This window comes from Mytilus trossulus, chromosome 12, assembly GCF_036588685.1.
Source record: "Mytilus trossulus isolate FHL-02 chromosome 12, PNRI_Mtr1.1.1.hap1, whole genome shotgun sequence".
NCBI lineage: Eukaryota > Metazoa > Mollusca > Bivalvia > Mytilida > Mytilidae > Mytilus > Mytilus trossulus.
Window position 1 is genome coordinate 37,748,832 of NC_086384.1, and position 19,010 is coordinate 37,767,841.

The 19,010-nt window shown below is 32.7% G+C and overlaps 2 protein-coding genes across 2 annotated transcripts; both read right to left on the minus strand.

Annotated features, from left to right (window-relative positions):
• Window positions 1-5,338: 5,338 nt before the first annotated feature.
• Window positions 5,339-6,563, minus strand: LOC134693301 (acetylcholine receptor subunit alpha-like). The gene has a single exon (XM_063554054.1). It carries the CDS (start codon window positions 6,556-6,558, stop codon window positions 5,374-5,376), a length of 1,185 nt encoding a protein of 394 aa, XP_063410124.1. The 5' UTR covers window positions 6,559-6,563; the 3' UTR covers window positions 5,339-5,373.
• A 756-nt stretch (window positions 6,564-7,319) lies between these two features.
• On the minus strand, window positions 7,320-10,142 carry LOC134693302 (acetylcholine receptor subunit alpha-like). The gene has a single exon (XM_063554055.1). The coding sequence runs from the start codon at window positions 10,131-10,133 to the stop codon at window positions 8,964-8,966; it is 1,170 nt and encodes a 389-aa protein (XP_063410125.1). The 5' UTR covers window positions 10,134-10,142; the 3' UTR covers window positions 7,320-8,963.
• Between the last annotated feature and the right edge of the window lie 8,868 nt (window positions 10,143-19,010).

Here is a 19,010-nt window from a genome sequence, read left to right on the forward strand (position 1 = left end):
TTACAAACTTTGCACAGTCTGTGTTTTCTTTGAATTTTTTTATAACGTCCTTTTTTCAATTTCCAAATTATTATCACTTACACGTAATTTTGTTAAAAGCTGACGACTATTAAAATTGTTTAGATTGTGCAAGTAGTCCTCGAATTTAATTTCTTTTTTAAATTTACTATAAAGATAAAGTTTTGAACTGTCAAGAGTGACGTTATTATACTTTTCCTTTACAATATGTTTAAAAGTTTTTTTGAGTGAATTTTTTATAAGTTAAAAGGTTTATCAAAATCAACATATTCTTCTTCATCAATATTAAATTCTTTAAAAATATGCTTGGCAAAAGTGTATCAAGTATATATTCCATCTTCAGACATAGACTTATTTACAGCAAAAGCTGCTTTAACAAGTAGGTTTATTTCATGGCAGTTTATTCTACAAAAATATTATAAAACTTGAGTTTTAATGAAGGAGTCAAGTGGAAATCATCCTAACTCAGACTTTGCAGCTATATTACATGAGTTTTTTTTAATTCCAAGAACAGTTTTACAAAATTTATGATGCACTTTTTCAAAGCTGAATCTATCTGTCAATGATAAAATATCACAGTTAGTTCCATGCAAAGTGGCTCTACTTATGGCTCTAAAAATTTAGTAATAATCTTCCATAAACCAGATCTCGCTATTATATAAAATTATGGGTTTAATTAGTGAATTAAATAATTTACATAATAAATCAACAAGGACATGATGAAAATTAGACATATATTTTTTTTAATGAAAACAATGCTTTAAGCGCTTTCTTGGATAATTCATGTGTAGATCTCTTAAATTTTCCTTTATTATCAATAATGTTCCCAAGAAAATTATACTCTTTAACTTCAGTTAACTGATTTTGTTTATAAAAAAATTTTGACTCAAAAGAATTTCTAGAATGAAAAATTATAATTTTTGTTTTATTTGTATTTACAGTCAGTTGCCATTTGTAGCAATATTTTTCAAGTTTATTCAAAGCAGATTGAAACCGTTTTGTGATTCTGATAATTTAATGAAACCGGATAGTTTTTAAACATGACAACATATTTTTAAAACAATAAGTATCTTTCATATTATTTTGAAAAATATCAGTCAACATCTGGTAAACAAAAATCCTTTCATGTATATAAAGATTGATGTTCAAAAGAACATTTTATCTAGAAATATGAACCTGTAGAAAATGGATTTAATATTTCTTCATCTATATATAGTTCCAGGTAGAAACATTACCTATCCTATGATGTCTTGTTACTGAAAACCGCAATTTATTGTTCTTTAGATTAGCTGTATTCCAGTTAACTTTTCCTGTTTTCAGGAAACTGCACCTGATTGTTCATAATATAAGCAAGTTGGCCAAATATATATAAAACATTTGTAAAATGAGTTATGATAAGTGATTACATAAGATAGTGACCACTGCATGTATATTAAATTGGAATAGACGATAAAAGAAATGAATATTTATATAAATACAAAAATCAGGATCTTATCACTCTAAATGTGTTAGTAAAATCCTAATATTATAGATTAGGATTGATTTTAACAATACTTTCAATTAATATGACAGTTCCATTCGTTTGGTGTTAAGAGCCTTTGGTTTTTCCATTTTAAAACGGACTTTATGATGAAATCATAATCTTTCAGTCAGTTTTATTGAAGTCTGGAGCTGGCATGTCAGTTAACTGCTAGTAGTCTGTTGTTATTGATGTATTATTGTCTTTTGGTTTATTTTCTTTGGTTACATCTTCTGACATCAGACTCGGACTTCTCTTGAACTGAATTTTAATGTGCGTATTGTTATGCGTTTACTTTTCTACATTGACTAGAGGTAAAGGGGGAGGGTTGAGATCTCACAAACATGTTTAACCACGCCGCATTTTTGCGCCTGTCCCAAGTCAGGAGCCTCTGGCCTTTGTTAGTCGTGTATTTTTTTAATTTTAGTTTTTTGTGTACAATTTGGAAATTAGTATGGCGTTCATTATCATTGAACTAGTATATATTTGTTTAGGGGAAAGCTGAAGGACGCCTCCGGGTGCGGGAATTTCTCGCTACATTGAAGACCTGTTGGTGACCTTCTGCTGTAGTTTTTTTTTCTACGGTCGGGTTGTTGTCTCTTTGACACATTCCCCATTTCCATTCTCAATTTTATTTCTGATTTGAATTGTCGTAGGAAAATCAGTATTATTTTGTTTTACTTTTTTTCATCTAAAACTTATGATAACTGAGACAATGCCCGATTTTAAAGACTCATTCGTTAATCCATCAACGATGAAATAAGTTAAGGAGACTGGTGAAAAGTTATTCAGTGGTTACCATTTGATTTAATCATATCTATTTTAAGTGGATTGTGAAACAAGTTATTGCAACTTATATTTATCCTCTTCCACTTTGCGGGTGCGAGTGTTGCCTTATAGCATCATTAACCTGCTTTATTTTTTAAATCATCAAGGATGTCTTTTACGTGCAAGAAAAATTACTCTCTCCTAATCACGGATGACTCTCACTTAACACGGGTCGGCCTTTGATTGTCCCCTTCCGACGGACTATCATGGTTGCCATTTGTTGCTGTACATCATAGTTCGTTTTTTCATTTAGATGTATATACATCAGACTATTAGTTTATTCGTTTGAATTGTTTTCTGTTTGTCATCCAGGGTCATTGTATACTTGTTGTATATATAGTATGGGTTTTGCTCATTGTTGAAGGCCGTACGTTGACCAATGGTTGATAACTTATACGCCATTTGGTGAAAGGTTGTCTCAATAAAAATACCTCCTTATTTATATAGTAAATAAATTCGCTTTTTTAGAATCTAAAGGACTATGAGTCATCTCACTGTTCGTATACCAAAATGAAAATAACGTCCCACCATTGAATGGATGTCCATTTATAAGAACATTCTAAAACAATCACAAAATGTTGATGTACGCTTTTAAAAATATTTCCCAGAAGGCATTGAATTCTGAAACGTCGAATAACGGTAATGATCTTTATTTTATCGCGTAAATATTTGGAAATCATACCACATCTTCTAGTTTTGATCAGTTTACACTTTAGAATTGTCATTTTATTGGAAAAAGTCAGACAAAAAAAAATATTTTCTGTATTTACAACATTGAAGATGCGGTTATATAAACAAATTGAAATGATTATTTTAATTGAACAATTTGATAAAAAAAAAATACAAATAAATCATAATCAACATTAAAAAAACACCCGCACAGCAATTGTCTTCAATTTCACTGTTCACAATTTCTTAAACGGTTAAACAATGCAGTCAAAAGATTATACCGTGTTCTTGATTATGATATGACTATAAAGGCAACAGTAGTATACCGCTGTTCGATTTCATAAATCGATTGAAAAAAATCCGGGTTACAAAGACTAAATGAGGGAAACACATCAAATATAAGAGGAAAACTACGACACAACAGAAAACCAGTATTAAAATGTAACACACACAGAAACGATCTATAATATAACAATGGCCATTTTCCTGATTTGGTACAGAACATTTTGATACAAAAAAAACATTGGTGGGTTGAACTTGGTTTTGTGGCATGCCAAACCTCCCTCTTTTATGGCAATTTTAAATATAATAGTTATCAACGGTACAGAATTATAATTAAATACATATGACGCGCGTTTTGCCTTCATAAGCCTCACCAGTTACGCTCAGATCAAAATAGTTATAAAGCCAAACAAGTGCAAAGAGGAAGACGATTGAGGACCCAAAATTCGAACAAATATGCCAAACACGGCTAAGATAATCTTTTCCAGAGATAAGAAAAACCTTAGTTTTAAAAAAATCATGGTTTTGTAATCGGAAATTTATAAAAATGATCATTTAATTGATATTCAGGTCAACACCGAAGTGCTGAATACTGGGCTGGTGATACCTTCTGGGAGACACGTCAACATTAATGTAAATACTATATAATTATGATGTGATTGTTGCATGTGCTTTGTAATATATGATGCTTTCTTTTCGGCTTTTCAATGATCTACAATTGCGAATCTTTCTCCTAAAAAAGACCTGATGTGTGCCTGCTTTATTGTTTTTTTCAAGTATTATTCGGATGTAAACGCAAACATTTGTTGTATTTATTATTTACTACCTTATGTCCTTCCTTATTTACATCTACAAGTTGTCACGATTGCAGGTAAACAGATCAAATTATTATTCTATCCTTTTAGTTGCTTGTATATAAGAGGGGCAAACGATACAAGAGGGACAGTCAAACTTGTAAATAAAAAATAATCTGAAAATGCCATTGTTAAAAAGAAAAAGACAGACACATAACAGTAAAACAAACTTAAAAAAATAAAGACTCAGCAACACTAACCCCACCACAAACTTGATATGATCTCAGGTGCTCCGGAATCGTAAGCACATCCTGTATCACATACATGTATGTTACTATTCCAGATCTATGCTTGATAAGTATTTTTTGAAGTGAATAGTGTCTATTATGTTCTATACAATTTGGATTTTAGTATGGCGTTCATTATCACTGAACTAGTATATATAATTATTCAGGGGCCAGCTGAAGGACGCCCCCAGGTGCGGGAATTTCTCGCTGCATTGAAGACCTATTGGTGACCTTTTGCTATTGACTGTTCTATGGTCGGGTTGTTGTTTCTCTTTGACACATTTCCCATTTCCATTCTCAATTGTATTTTATATATCATGTACAATTCCATTAATCTGAAAGATTACGCGTGAAGAAACACAGAATAGCAAAAGAATATATGTTTAATATATCTGGTAGATAAACTGCATTAAATACTTGAAAGATATTTTTCTTTTATCATTTCAAATGAACGTTGCAGGGCAATCTTTTGATTTCCAATGAATTGCTATATATTATAACCAATGGTATTTGTGTTTCATAAATCACTTTTTTTTATTAGAAAATAATTTCTTTATTAAGATAAATACCCATTTCCATTCTCAATTTTACTGTAAACGGTGTATTCATTTATTTTCGTGGTTACCAATTTTCGTTGATTTCTGAAAACTTATCTTTTCGTGGATATGTCAAAGTCTGCATAAACCGGATAAACAATTTGTAACTCGTTGGACATATAAATTTGTTCACCCGTACCCACCAAAAATTGTGTTCAACCAATAATAATGAATCCACAGTAAACTACTATGTTTATACATATTATTATAAAAACGTCCGTTTACTATATCAAAATATACATGTCCAATTGATATATGATAGTTCATTTGGAATTACATCGCAATTTTCGTGCCTAGACATGTTGTATATTTGTTCTCTCGCTAAACTATTAAAGTAGACCAACTAACATTTTAGAAAAGATTATAAAAAACCAAGGAAATCAAAATGACATTTTAATCCTAAGTTTCAAAATAACCATTACGACTCCTGTTAACGCAATAAATGATATAAACAAAATCCAAAACATAACAAAATCTACAAAAGCGGTAACATCAGGCCAAGTCACCTTCCTTACTTTCTTTTTATTTTCCACATCATCGACACGGTTGTCTTCGCAGCAACAACAACAACATGCACATCGTATAATTGTTTTAACCCAATTTGGTACCCTGCTCTGCCAGTGATGCATGCGGAGCTCAAATGCCGTAACACAAACTGTAATTACACCAAATCCTAGTAAGGCCATTAAATAATATCCGAAATAAGATCCGGACGATTTGGGTAGTTCTGAACTTACGATTGTCAGAAAAACGGAGAATGATAAGAAAACCGTCATTGCGTAACCCATCTTTTCTCCACTGTCCGCGGGGAGGACATAGGTAAACACATTTAAAAGTCCTAGAAATATTACCGGAATAATAATGTTGAAAATATAATACCCAGAGCTCCGCTGTAGTGTAAGTGTAAATGTGACCTTTGACTCTGATCCTTCTTTATCCTCTTTTGCGGAAGTTGAAACTATGCTCCATTGCGCACTCTCTTCCATATTTTCTATTTCAATTCCGTTCGTACCTTTAGTAACATTCACGTCATCTATGAAGTATGACCAAACAACAAAAACAAGGTCGCACGTTTGTTGATCAAACGGAAAGTGTGTAATGTCAATTGAACATTTAGATTCAAAAACCTCGAACGGCTGCCACCATACAAATCCCGTAGCCTCAATCTTGGCTAGAATAAAATCGGACCCAAGTGTAGTCAATTTTGTAAAGCCGTTTTTAAGTGTCAAATCTGGTTTCCATATTCTATCTTGAGGAATATACAGTTGCATGACACCAGCATCTTTCCAGGTTAAATATTCGTCGGTCCATCCAACGGACAGATAACCAGTTGTTGTTAATTTACCCTCAACTTCATCTAAGCCATTTATACCAACAAGGATCATGTCTAGATCAACGTTCATCGGTTTCGAATAATCCTTGTTTGGTCGAACTATTGTACTATAATTTGAAAATAGGCTCGTGACAAGAGCCAGGCCGGCATCTCCACCACCAACCGCCTGTCCAAGACAAGGAATTGCGTCGAAAGATATTATAAACAGTGCAATTCTTATTATTTTTTCCATGTCTACTGAGCAACGTTTGATTAAAGAATGCATATTCGAATCGGGTTTAAGTCAGTGTCAATATATTAACAGTCACATGTTGAAATACTACATGGTGCCATTAAGGGAGATCTCTTTTTTATTTTTTTAATGGGGTTTATTATGACAATCTCCTATAGGATTTCCATACTCATTTGGGATGAGTATATATACAGGTTAAGATTTCCTACAATTCTTTGCAAAAAGTGTTTCATAACATATTTTCCTAAAATCCTCCCTTGCATTTCCTTTTTTGTTCTTTTTTTTTGTAATTGAACACGCTACTAATAGTAGAATCAAGTATATTCGATCTGTATAGATAATAAAAGAAATAGAAGTGCATACATTATTAGAACATAGCAACGACTTAAATAACGATAAAAAGTCATTTAAAACACTTCTACCATTAACCTAATGAATTAGACCATAGATAACGAAACAAAAACATAATAACGTTATTCGATTGTTTTAAAGACAACTGTTAAACTATAAATAAATAACGGTCTGAACTGGAAGAGGTGGTGTTCTTTCACTTGTGTGTTCTTTCATTTTTCAAGCCATTTAACTCGATGCTTTATAAGTATCGCAAACTGTTTTCTATTGTTTATATGTTAGCACCCACTTATTCTCTAGTATTTTATGCCTTTAGTTTGATATTTTTGCTACTTTTAATGTATCGTGCATTGTATAAATTCATAAAGTCATCGACAAATTAAAAAATGTTTAGTTTAGCTTAACAACTTTATTGTCCAAAAAAATAATAATATTGGATACAATTTATAACAACTTAACATAATCTCCAAATAAATTCAAGATACAAAAAAATCAAAATTACAAAAATACATTATGGTTTTGAAATATTCGGCTTTGAGCGTTCCTGATGAAGGGAAATACAGAAAGGCGCGTCGAACGCATACAATTATTTAACGTGTTGTTTTCATTTTTATTTTAGGTACAGTAATAAATAATATTTACAATAAATATATCTTGTTTAAACAGTAACAGTTGGATACAAGTATATTTACAGATACAGCAATTGTAATCAAACAACCGTTTTGATGAAGTATACAATTATGAATATTTCTGAAATGGATTGTATTTTGTTTTTTAAAACACTGATTTCGTCTGTCCCAAATAAAAAATGTTGTATGGAGATAGCAACTAAGTGTTGGACATTTTCAAAGAGCTGATTTCTAAATAGTATGCAGAGTGGGCATCCATCCATCTTGATAACTTGGGACATTTACTAAATTAACTGTCTATAAATCAGCTTTTAAAGGACTACATCTGTGTTGCAAATTTGTATTCAAAATATTTCCCTTTTTTCCAATAACTTAATATTTACGTACCAAAAAAAAGGATCATTTCGCCGGATGGTATTGTTGTAATTTGGAATTGATAGAATGGCATTTTATATGTCTAACAGCAATGAATTACATGCACCAATTTAGGAAGGGAAAAATTATTAAGAAAATATGTCCTATCTACAACTCGGTTCTCTTAAGTAAGAACGATTTCTAGGATTACATGAGAAACAATCCACAAGATATTCTGGAATATTATTATTATGTATTTTATGAAATAAATATAATTTACGCCCATGTCTTTTAAAATTCAAAGATTCATATCTAGTTTCATAAACTAGAGATTCTTTGGTTGCAAATTGCGACAGACCAGTAAAACTTATAGCTGCCTCCAGCTGCAAGCGCTCAATATTTTTCAGAATCTCTAACACCGCATCCATCCATAAACTCGCATTAATACTCTTAAAGTTGAAGTATGTATGCGATATATTTTAATAAGATTAGTTCGATAAATGTCAAGATAAATACATTTATCTGCAAATATGTCTATATAATTTTCAAAGGTTCGAGGCTTATAATTTAGTACGCCAGGTGCGTGTTTCGTCTACATATATAAGACGCATTAGTGACGCTCAGATCAAAATAAATAGAAAACCAAACAAGTACAAAGTTGAAGAGTTTTGGAGACCCTGAAAATCCAAAACGTTGTGTCAAATACGGCTGAAGTAATATTTGCCTGGTATAAGAACATCCTTAGGATTTATATAAACGCCTACTATATTAAATATATTCATTTAGGTCGAAGTTAATATACAAAAATTGTAGGTTAATAAGATTACGATTACAATCTTCGGACAAGGACATATTTGTTTCCAACAAAGTTAATACTATGGATTCATTATTATTCGTTAGATACCACTTTTCGTGGATTTCATTAGTACAGGTGAATCACGAAATTAAATATTCAACAAATTACAAATTTGTCTTAGGCTTATATGCAGACTTTTGCAAAACCACAAAATTAAATACCAACGAAAAAAAATGATTTCACTAAATTGTTTGAAAATATTTTACAAATCAAAATCATATTTTAATCCTTAGCTTCAAAACGATCATAACAATAATAGTCAAAACTATAAATGATATAAACAAAATCCAAAACATTAAAAAGTCTATAAAAGAGGTAAAATCGGACCAGGTCACGTCCTTTTTCCTCTTTGTGTTACCCAAATCATTGACGCGGTTGTCTTTGCAACAGCAACAGCAGCATCCCATTATTTTTTCAACCCAACCAGGCACCTTCCGCTGACTGTGATGCATGCGCAGCTCAAGTGCCGTAACACAAACAGTTATTACTCCAAATCCCAGTAAGGCCATCAAATAATATCCGAAATAGGATCCGGACGATTTGGGTAATTCTGAACTTACGATTGTCAAAAAAACGGCAAATGATAAGAAAACCGTCATTGCATAACCCATCTTTTCTCCACTGTCCGCTGGGAGGACATAAGTAAACACATTGAGAAGTCCTAGAAAAATAACTGGGATAATAATGTTAAAAATATAATACCCAGAGCTCCGTTGTAGTGTAAGTGTAAATGTGACCTTTGACTCTGTACCTTCTTTATCCTCTCTTGCAGAAGTTGAAACTATGCTCCATTGTGCACTTTCTTCCATATCTTCTGTTTCTATTCCATCCGCACCTTTAGTAACATTAACGTCATCTATGAAGTATGACCAAACAACAAAAACAAGGTCGCACGTTTGTTGATCAAAAGGAAAGTGTGTAATGTCAATAGAACATTTGGATTCGAAAACCTCGAATGGCTGCCACCAAACAAGTCCCATTTGCATAATCTGGACTAGGATAAAATCGGACCCAAGTGTGGTCAATTTTGTAAAGCCGTTTTTAAGTGTCAAATCTGGTTTCCATATTCTATTTTGAGGAATATACAGTTGCATGACATCGCCAGTGTCCCAAACTAAATATTCGTCAGTCCATCTAACAGACAGGTAACCAGTTGTTGTTAATTTACCCTCAACTTCATCTAAACCATTTATACCAACAAGGATCATGTCTAGATCAACGTTCATCGGTTTCGTATAATCCTTGTTTGGTCGGACCATAGTACTATAACTTGAAAACAGGTTAGTGACAAGAGTCTTTGCCTCATCACCGCCACCAGCCTGTCCAAGACATGGAATTGCTTCGTTTAATATCATCAACAATATAATTTTCATTGTTTTTTCCATGTTTGTCGAGCAACGTTGGATTAACGAATGCGAATGCAAATCGGGTATAAGGGAATATATCTCTACGAATAGTCACATGTTAACATGAAACATGGGGTCATTAGAGGAAATCTCAAATTCAAATGTGTTAAATGTCGCATTATAAAATACACAATGGCAATCGACTACAGTATTTGTATACTGAATTGAGATGAGTATAACTTATGTTTAAGATTTCCTACAATTCTTTGATTTAGTTGTTTAATGAAATAATTCTATAAATCTTCCCTTGACATTTTTTTATAATTTTCTTTTTGATTTGAAGTAAACCCGCTACGACTTCTAAGGGTCTAATCTACAGATCATATAGATAATAAAAGAAATAGTGAAGCATACGTTAATAAAAAATAGCAACGACTAAATTAACAATGAATTATTATTTAAAAAACAATGATATCATTAACCTAATAAATAAGACAATAGATAACGAAACAGATACAGTTATTTACGTGCTCGGTTTTATTCTGTTAAATTGTTCCTTTTAAAATTGTTACACGAGGATGACTGCTGGCACCATATTTTGACTATTTTATTTATTATGTCTGTTTAATTCACGCATTATTGTAAATATAACGGAATTTGATGAGACTGTCATCAAAGCGAGAGGGTTAGTGCTTTAAAACCAGGGTTAAGCCACCGTTTTCTACATTTGAAAACTGTCTCTACCAAGTCAGGAATATGACAGTTCTTGTCCATTCGTTTTTTCATGTGTTTTGTCTTTTGATTTTGCCATGTGATTAAGGACTTTCCAATAAGTTTTTCCTCTGAGTTCAGTATTTTTGTGATTTTACTTTTTATTCTGTGGTTAGAATGTCGAATGTACTATAGTATTTTTTTATTTGTGTATTTCACTGTCTTGATTGTTCTTGCATTTATTTGTACTGTATTCCTGTCATGTAGTGGTGTCTTTTTAGTGATAGATTTAACATTGCCATAAAAGTGCGAGGTTCAGCTAGCAACAAAAACAGGCTCGGGGCCTTTTATCGCTGACTATATGCGGTATGGGCTTTGCTCATTGTTGAAGGCCGTACGGTGACCTATAATTGTTAATGTTTGTGTTATTTTGGTCTTTTATGGATAGTTATCTCATTGGCAATCATACCACATCTTCTTTTTTGTATCAACACAACATTTTTTTCTTTAATGTCCTGTACCAAGTCAGGAAAATAGTACGTTTCTATGTATGTTGCATAATCGTTTGTTTTTGTTCACTTCAGTGTTTCTGTTTTTTCGTTTTGTTTCATTTTATAGTTGTGATTTCATCGATTTGAGTTTGTAACCCTGCTTTGTTTTTGTTTTATTCGATTTATGACTTTCGAACAGCGGAAAACTACTGTTGCCTTTATAATATCGTCGGTCGGGTGTTTTAACGACACATGTTAAACTATGTATATATAACGTTGTGGAAGAGAGTGGTATTGACTTCTGTGTTCCTTAGCCGGTTTCTCTTTTCTTTGTTTCAAGTTACTCCATATTTTTCTTATAATGTAACACCCCATAATTCTCTAGTTTTACATTTGCTTGTACTTGCAGATGCATCTAGTGTTTCTTACATTGATTGTTGTATAAATTCCAAAAACTGTCGATGACATAAATAGAATGTAAATCTACTTAATACTAGATAATGCAATATAATGTGCCTGCAAGTCAGTCATTTTACTTCAAATGAAATGTTATTGAAAATTAAATGTAGCAAATCAAAAACAAAATTATAAGAATCAGGCAAGTTTTATTGCATAAGCAATTAAACATAAGTCGAGCATAGATTTAAGTGTGTGCAACCTTATAAAGCATAGATAAATTTATACAAAAAGAGATTGGGTAGGATCACAAAGGAGTCACCTACCCCTCCAGAGACTGAAGGAGGCGAATGGAAAAGACTATTGGGCAATAATACGACCTTCAACATACGCAGTTTTTGTAGGCTTGATCTCCATACGCAACATACGTGTATTTAGTTTGAATCCTTTGTAAATGCTAATTTGTATAAGAGTAAAACAGTTAAAAGGACAGGAAACCAGTTTAGCGGGTCTAAGTGGTTCTGTTTCTGGTCAAAATGGTTTGCTTGATGTTCATGAACATCATGTGTATTTGGCTGAACAAGAGGACTTGATGAAAACATCATTCAGCAATGAGCTAAACTGATAAGTAAGTAAGTAGCTATTAAAAAAACTGGTATGTCAACTATGAATTAATCAATTTATGAGGCTTAAATGTTATATTTGTGACAATGTGACATACAGCAATTTACGCAAAAGACTGCATGACTTAAATAATTCATATTGTTATGCAGAAAATTGTACCTATTTCAGAATTTTATAGTACCCATCCTTTCAGAAAATATAATGACATGATCATTTTTTCATAATTTTTATTGTGTTATTGTAGATATAAAAATGAGAATATGGAGTATGGTTGCCACACGAGACCAAATAAAACCAATGAGCAAAGCCCATACCGCATAGTCAGCTGTAGAGGGAGCCTGTTTTCTCTATTATACATAAATAATTACGAGGTTCCAATATTTTAAAAGTATGTGTTCTATCGTCAGAGATACCATGGTTCTTTGTACTTTTTTTTTTAATGCAATGCGTGTTTTTTTTGTTTTTTGGTTGTCTTTTTTGGTTGTTTTTTTTAATGTTCACTGTTTGTTACCCCGAAAACAAATTATAACGGTGATTCTACTTGGCACAAGCAGTACTACAAGTACAGAAAAATGCTGACTCTGTTTTCAAATAATATATTTTAAATATGAATTTAAATTCATTTCTTGTTTGCTTCGTGAATTTCAATCTCAATTTAATGAGTAGAAGTAGTTTTTTTTATCATTGTCTAGGCACCGATCATTTATCTTTTGTGGTTGTGGAATAGTTTTTTCTCGAGGCAAATTGTTTTTCAATAACGGGCAGCAAGACTCGTGCTGTGTCAGTTTAGTCACACGGTATAAATACACAGTTAAGTCTGGTCTCGATTCGATTGCTCGTGAAAAAAACTGCGCCATACCTTTTGTATGTTAAATTCACGTGAAAGAAAAAACGTGACTTCATAAATTCCAAAGTTGACCCAAAAACAAACCGTACACTAGATATAACAATTGAAAAAGGGCAATATGTGTGCTAAATAAATTGTTTCGTTATATGATCTAACCAGAAGGTGAAATACAATGAAAGGAATTAGAGCGCAAATGACTAAGAGAAAGAGAGAAAAGAAATAGACAGTAATACGTCAATCTTTATGACATGTTAATTATTTGTTGTCTTAATATTACACCACTGTCAGATTTTCAGTCCATATTTTTTTTAATTCTGCTGAATTATCAAATGGGTATAGGCATAACCCGTTGTAACCAGTTCATTAAGAAAAAACCACGTATAACAAAGTCTGAGGGGAGGGACTAAAGTGAATATATAGGTTTGTGGTATTAAACATTACCATGGTATTTTGGAAGTAAATCATTTCAACTTCAAAGTGGGGAGGGGGAGGGGAGTATGGTTTTTTTCTTAGTCAGAATATTTTTTTCGACGCTAGTCAAATTAATTTTTTTTCTTCAAAATTTAACACTATATTAGGTATGTGGGGATTTTACATTCAGAACATTTTTTTGTCGTCTGCTTGACCAGAATATCCGTTTTCATCAACTTTTTTGCGATTGGAACATTTAAAAAAAAAAAAAACATAACCTATCCCCTACCCCCTTGAAGTTAAATTTCATTCCCATATGGCCTACTTATAACTGGCATCCGGCAAGCCTGTAACTCAGTGGTTGTCGTTAATTTTTTTATATAAATAAGGCATTTGGTTTTCTCGTTTGAATTGTTTTACATTGTCTTATCGGGCCCTTTTGTAGCTGACTATGCGGTTTTGGCTTTGCCCATTGTTGAAGGCCGTATGGTGACCTATAGTTGTTAATGTCTGTGTCATTTTGGTCTCTTGTGGACAGGTGTCTCATTGGCAATTTTATAGTAGCAAAAAAAACAAATGCCTCGTGCAGGGGAGGCATCCCGTTTTCATAAAACTCTTGTGATACGGTCTGATTAGTCAGAGGCTAAACGTCAGGTTCGGGTAAATCTGTTTACGGTATTTCTGTTATTTCATTGGTTATAAATACTATTTAATGGCTGCTTCGTGACTGCTTCCGGAATGATTCTGGGGGAAATGAAGGTCATTTTAACGTCTGATTGGCTATTAATGAGTGGCATGCATTATATGTTCCACGCGTCCGTAAGTGGGGTCGGATTGAAATCATGATATTAGGTTATAGGTACTTATTATGATAAAGTGTTCATTTGCTATAGTGATTAGTTATGATGATAACTCACGACAAACTGTCAATTTGGTGCAGATTATATAATCATGTGACAATGTGATGATTTAATTGTGAAATTATGTTGCTCTTTTGGTAAGAAACTGTACATTTATGTATTATTGCTATTCTCTAAAAATAGAACAGTCATGTGTATAATTTACACTTTACACTGAGTATTAAAACGGTTAAATGATTGAGATACTTTTGTGTTCGATTTCTTCGTATAAAGCTTATATTTTTAATAGTAAATACACAAAACGTATGCTCTATATATAAAACTAATAACCATTTATTTTTCATTGCTTGGACATATTGATTAGAAAATATTATTATCACGGAATTTACCGAAGATGTAATTTCGTTTTCAGCACTTAGCCTGGGATCCGGCCCAATCTAGCTATGCGTCGTAAGGGCCAGGTGTGGAACAAATACCATGTGATCGATTCAGTCCCAGTTGACTCTGAATCTAAAGTGAGGCTGAATAAATATTTGCATAAATTTTGATATTTGATGTAAACCAGCACAATTGGAATCCAATTGACACCTTGGACATGTGAAATCTTAAACTTTTAACTTTCTCACCAGGCGATTGCTGATAAGAATTAACCCTTTTCTGCTTACTAATTATCATAATACTACTAATTAGATATGATAACACTATACATCAATTCATAAAGACAAATAATTACAGTCTAATTTTTACTAATTGATGTTAAACAAGAATTAATTGGATACAGATGTAAAACAAACATTGAGGACAAAATTAGTATCAACCAATCATTGACAGGCAGTACATTGATACACGCCTGGCTATACTGACAAGATTAGCCAGGACCCCAGGCTATTTCAGCACTTTCTTCGCTTCATTGATTTCTGGTGTAAATAAACAAACCCGACGATATTGATGACAAAAATTACAAGGTGAGCAATGTGTGCAAAGAAGCCTACACCAAGCATCATGGTATTGTTATTGGCAAGGGTTTCAGTGCACTATAGGATACTATAGTGTCAGCTGTTGCAAATTATATAATTTAGCGTTTTACAATGCACAGCTCCATAATTTTGACAATGACCCCCAAGGCAATCATTTATACGATCCTTCGAACCCCAAAAATCTTGCAACACAGTGTACCCAAAAAGATGTTTGCATGTTGGGGTAGACAGTTTGATGATCTTTGATGTACTCGTACATGATGATTTATTCTTTGGAGTTGTCAGGAGGCTGATTTAGAAGGGGGCCAGGGGGCATGACATCCTATTCTGGGAAATTTGGTGGGCCTGCATTATGAAAATTTCTGGATCTGCCACTGGTTATTGGACCATAATAGTCCCAGTAAGGACACAGTGGTGATCAGCAGTCATTATATAAAAAAAGATGTGGTATGATTGCCAATGAGACAACTGTCTACAAGAGACCAAAATGACACAGACATTAACAACTATAGGTCACCGTACGGCCTTCAACAATCATCAAAGCTTATACAACATAGTCAGCTATAAAAGGCCCTGAAATGACATGTAAAACAATTCAAACCAGAAAACCAACTGCCTGATTCATATAAAAAAATTGAACGAAAAACAAATATGTAACACATTAACAAACGACAACCACTGAATTATAGGCTCCTGACTTTGGACAGACACATACATAAATAATGTGGTGGGGTAAAACATGTTAGCGGGATTCCGATCCTCCCCCTAATCTTGGACAGTGATACATGTATAACAGTACATCATATGAACAAACTATAAAAATCAGTCAAAAAAGGCTTAACTCATCAGATTGCCCATTGATATACATGTATTAAAAGCACTGAAAACTTCATTTGATATGTCTGATTTCAATTTATTCACATCATCAGATCTTACACTTAATATATTTTTTCATGATGATCATTACTATTTGGTTGATGATGTAGGGAATCACTGAAGCATGACTGGAGAAGTCGCCCACCTCCCCCACCCCCACTTATTGTCCCAGCTGACCTCAGAATCTGTCCCTCTTTAACCATTAACGTCATACAACAATTACTTTTCCATTGTGGCATCATATATTTTGTATTAAAACATCAAATTTTTACATGGAATATTTGTGATGTTATCATGTACATGTGCAGTTTGTGATGACGGACATATACATATTTATATTGTAGCAATAAGGTGTATTCAAAGCAAAATAATTAATAATAAATCAACTCAATGGATAGAAGCATACTGGTAAGTCAGTGGGGTTTTTTTCACACATCATCTGCATAGAGTGATGAGATGTAAATCAGGAGATCAATCACTGGTTTTAGAAGTCAAGAATTTTTATATTTTACTTATTTGGGTAGATACATGTACATGTAACACAACATTTATTTTGTCATAATACCTGTACGCTCAGTGTTCTTCATGAAAACTATCACACTGATTTTAAATCATTATAGGAAAGCACAGTGTATAAGCAAACATTTCAGAAGGCAAAGAGTCTTTTATAGGCTGACTGCAATAGTCTGTATATTATTTGAAAAAGCTTAGTTCTTGTCAACTTTCTTATTATTTCAAACATTTTAATAGATGTCTCCAAAATTTGGTGTATTTCTATTAGATCTTTTCAAAGTCATTTTCATTTATTTTTCAACCCGGCCCAGAAATATGTTTAATATAGAGAAAGGCGACCTGGGTCACCTCTAACAAAGGCTATATTTATTTATTGTCAATGCAAACATTTTACCTGTTCAACACCAAATGCTGTCCAGCTTAGGGCCCCTGGCCATGGCTCTTTTTTCATATTTCATCTTACATGTACATCTCCTTTGAATTTGTTTGCTTATTTGTTCTTTGGTCTATCTATGCATATCTATCTATATACATGTACATGTACCACATTTTCATGGTCCCACAAAAAGGTTTAAAATGTATACATTTTACTTTTTTTTAGCTTCTCTCATGTGATAGCCGTACCTTTTTGGTCACTATTTATGTGTTGCGTTTAAATATGAATTGTAACACTTTACAGTGACTGAACAGGTAAAACAAATACTTCTCAAGAAACAGAAAAAAGAAGACAACTTGGAACAGCACATGTATGTATGAATAAAAACTCAGATCAGAATAGAATGAAGGATATTATATGTCTTTGTGAATAAGCAAGGAAAGCTTTTAATAATAGTGCCTTAATTTACTAGATTTTTCATTAATTATCTGTGCAAATTTCAACATAATTTGTCATAAATTAAATTGTTATCTAACTTTACTCAAACTTTCAGTGGTGGATCCAGAAAATTTCATAATCGGAGCCCACTGACTGTCTAAGAAGGGGCAAACTCGAGTCATGCTTCAGTGATTCCTTATAAAATCAATAAAAATTTTCCTACAAAAGGGGTGTCCCAGGCCCTCCCAGAAAAACCCTCTAACTCAACCTCTGACTTTAATTTAATATGAAAAATGTTTCATTCACCAAAATACTGGTGCGTTTCTGTGATAAATATCATGCACAATTTTATAAATGAAAGGTGAAAGAAGATCCACATGTGGTGTAACTGCACATAACAACTGCCCAGTTATTTTTCCATCTCAACCAATCAACTAATCATGCTGATACTGACATTACCAGAGAGTACACATCAAATGAAAAATCACAAGTAACTGATACATATTATCAGATATTACAGAATTAAATATGTTTAAAATTTACTACAAAAAAATGTGTTCTCAATCTTGTAGATAGATATTACTGGATTTCATATACATGTAAGTTCTTAAAAGACAACTGTCTATCCAAGTCACCATCTATAAAAGTAAACTATTAAAGGTTGTAGTTTGGTCTTCAACGCAAAGCTTGGTTCACACCAAACAGCAATTTTATATAGTCCATATCAATCATGACAATGGCGTTTGGGGTTAAACATGTTTTCGTAGGTAAATAATTTTGCCATGGAACTTTTTTTCATGAGAGTGTTATAGTCTATAGAGTATTACTTCCTGGTTGGTGGAATAGTGAAATTGTAGTCAATATGTTCTTGCTCAATCCTATGTCGCTTTGAAGGTGTCATGATTGTCATCCTCAGCTTAAGCAATGTGATACTGTAATTTGAATTTTAAAATGACTGAGCGACTGGCGAAAAATATCTTTTTAAGTAAAGAATTGTCGCATAAAATAAAATAATAGAGTACACAGGAAATGGCGAAGTTCACATAGTCTAGTATGATTAATCATTTAAAAAAAAAAAAAAGCAAAAAGGAGGGGGGATGGGGCGTACGCCCTCTACGTCCCCCTCTTGATTCGCCACTACCTTCTGTTGTTGTCCATTTTGTCAAGTAGTAATCCTCAAGAGTACGGTTACTTTATATGCTATTTTTATCAAGATGATTATAGACACAGAATACATTTTATTATAATATCATTCCCCATTTCCATTCTCAATTTTATTAAGTCTCCTTCCATTATAACACGGGTCCATCAATAATACAACAAAAATGACTTATTAGTAGAAAAAAGCACTATGTTTTCATATTGCTTGAAGTGCAATATTCCAATAAAAATAAAC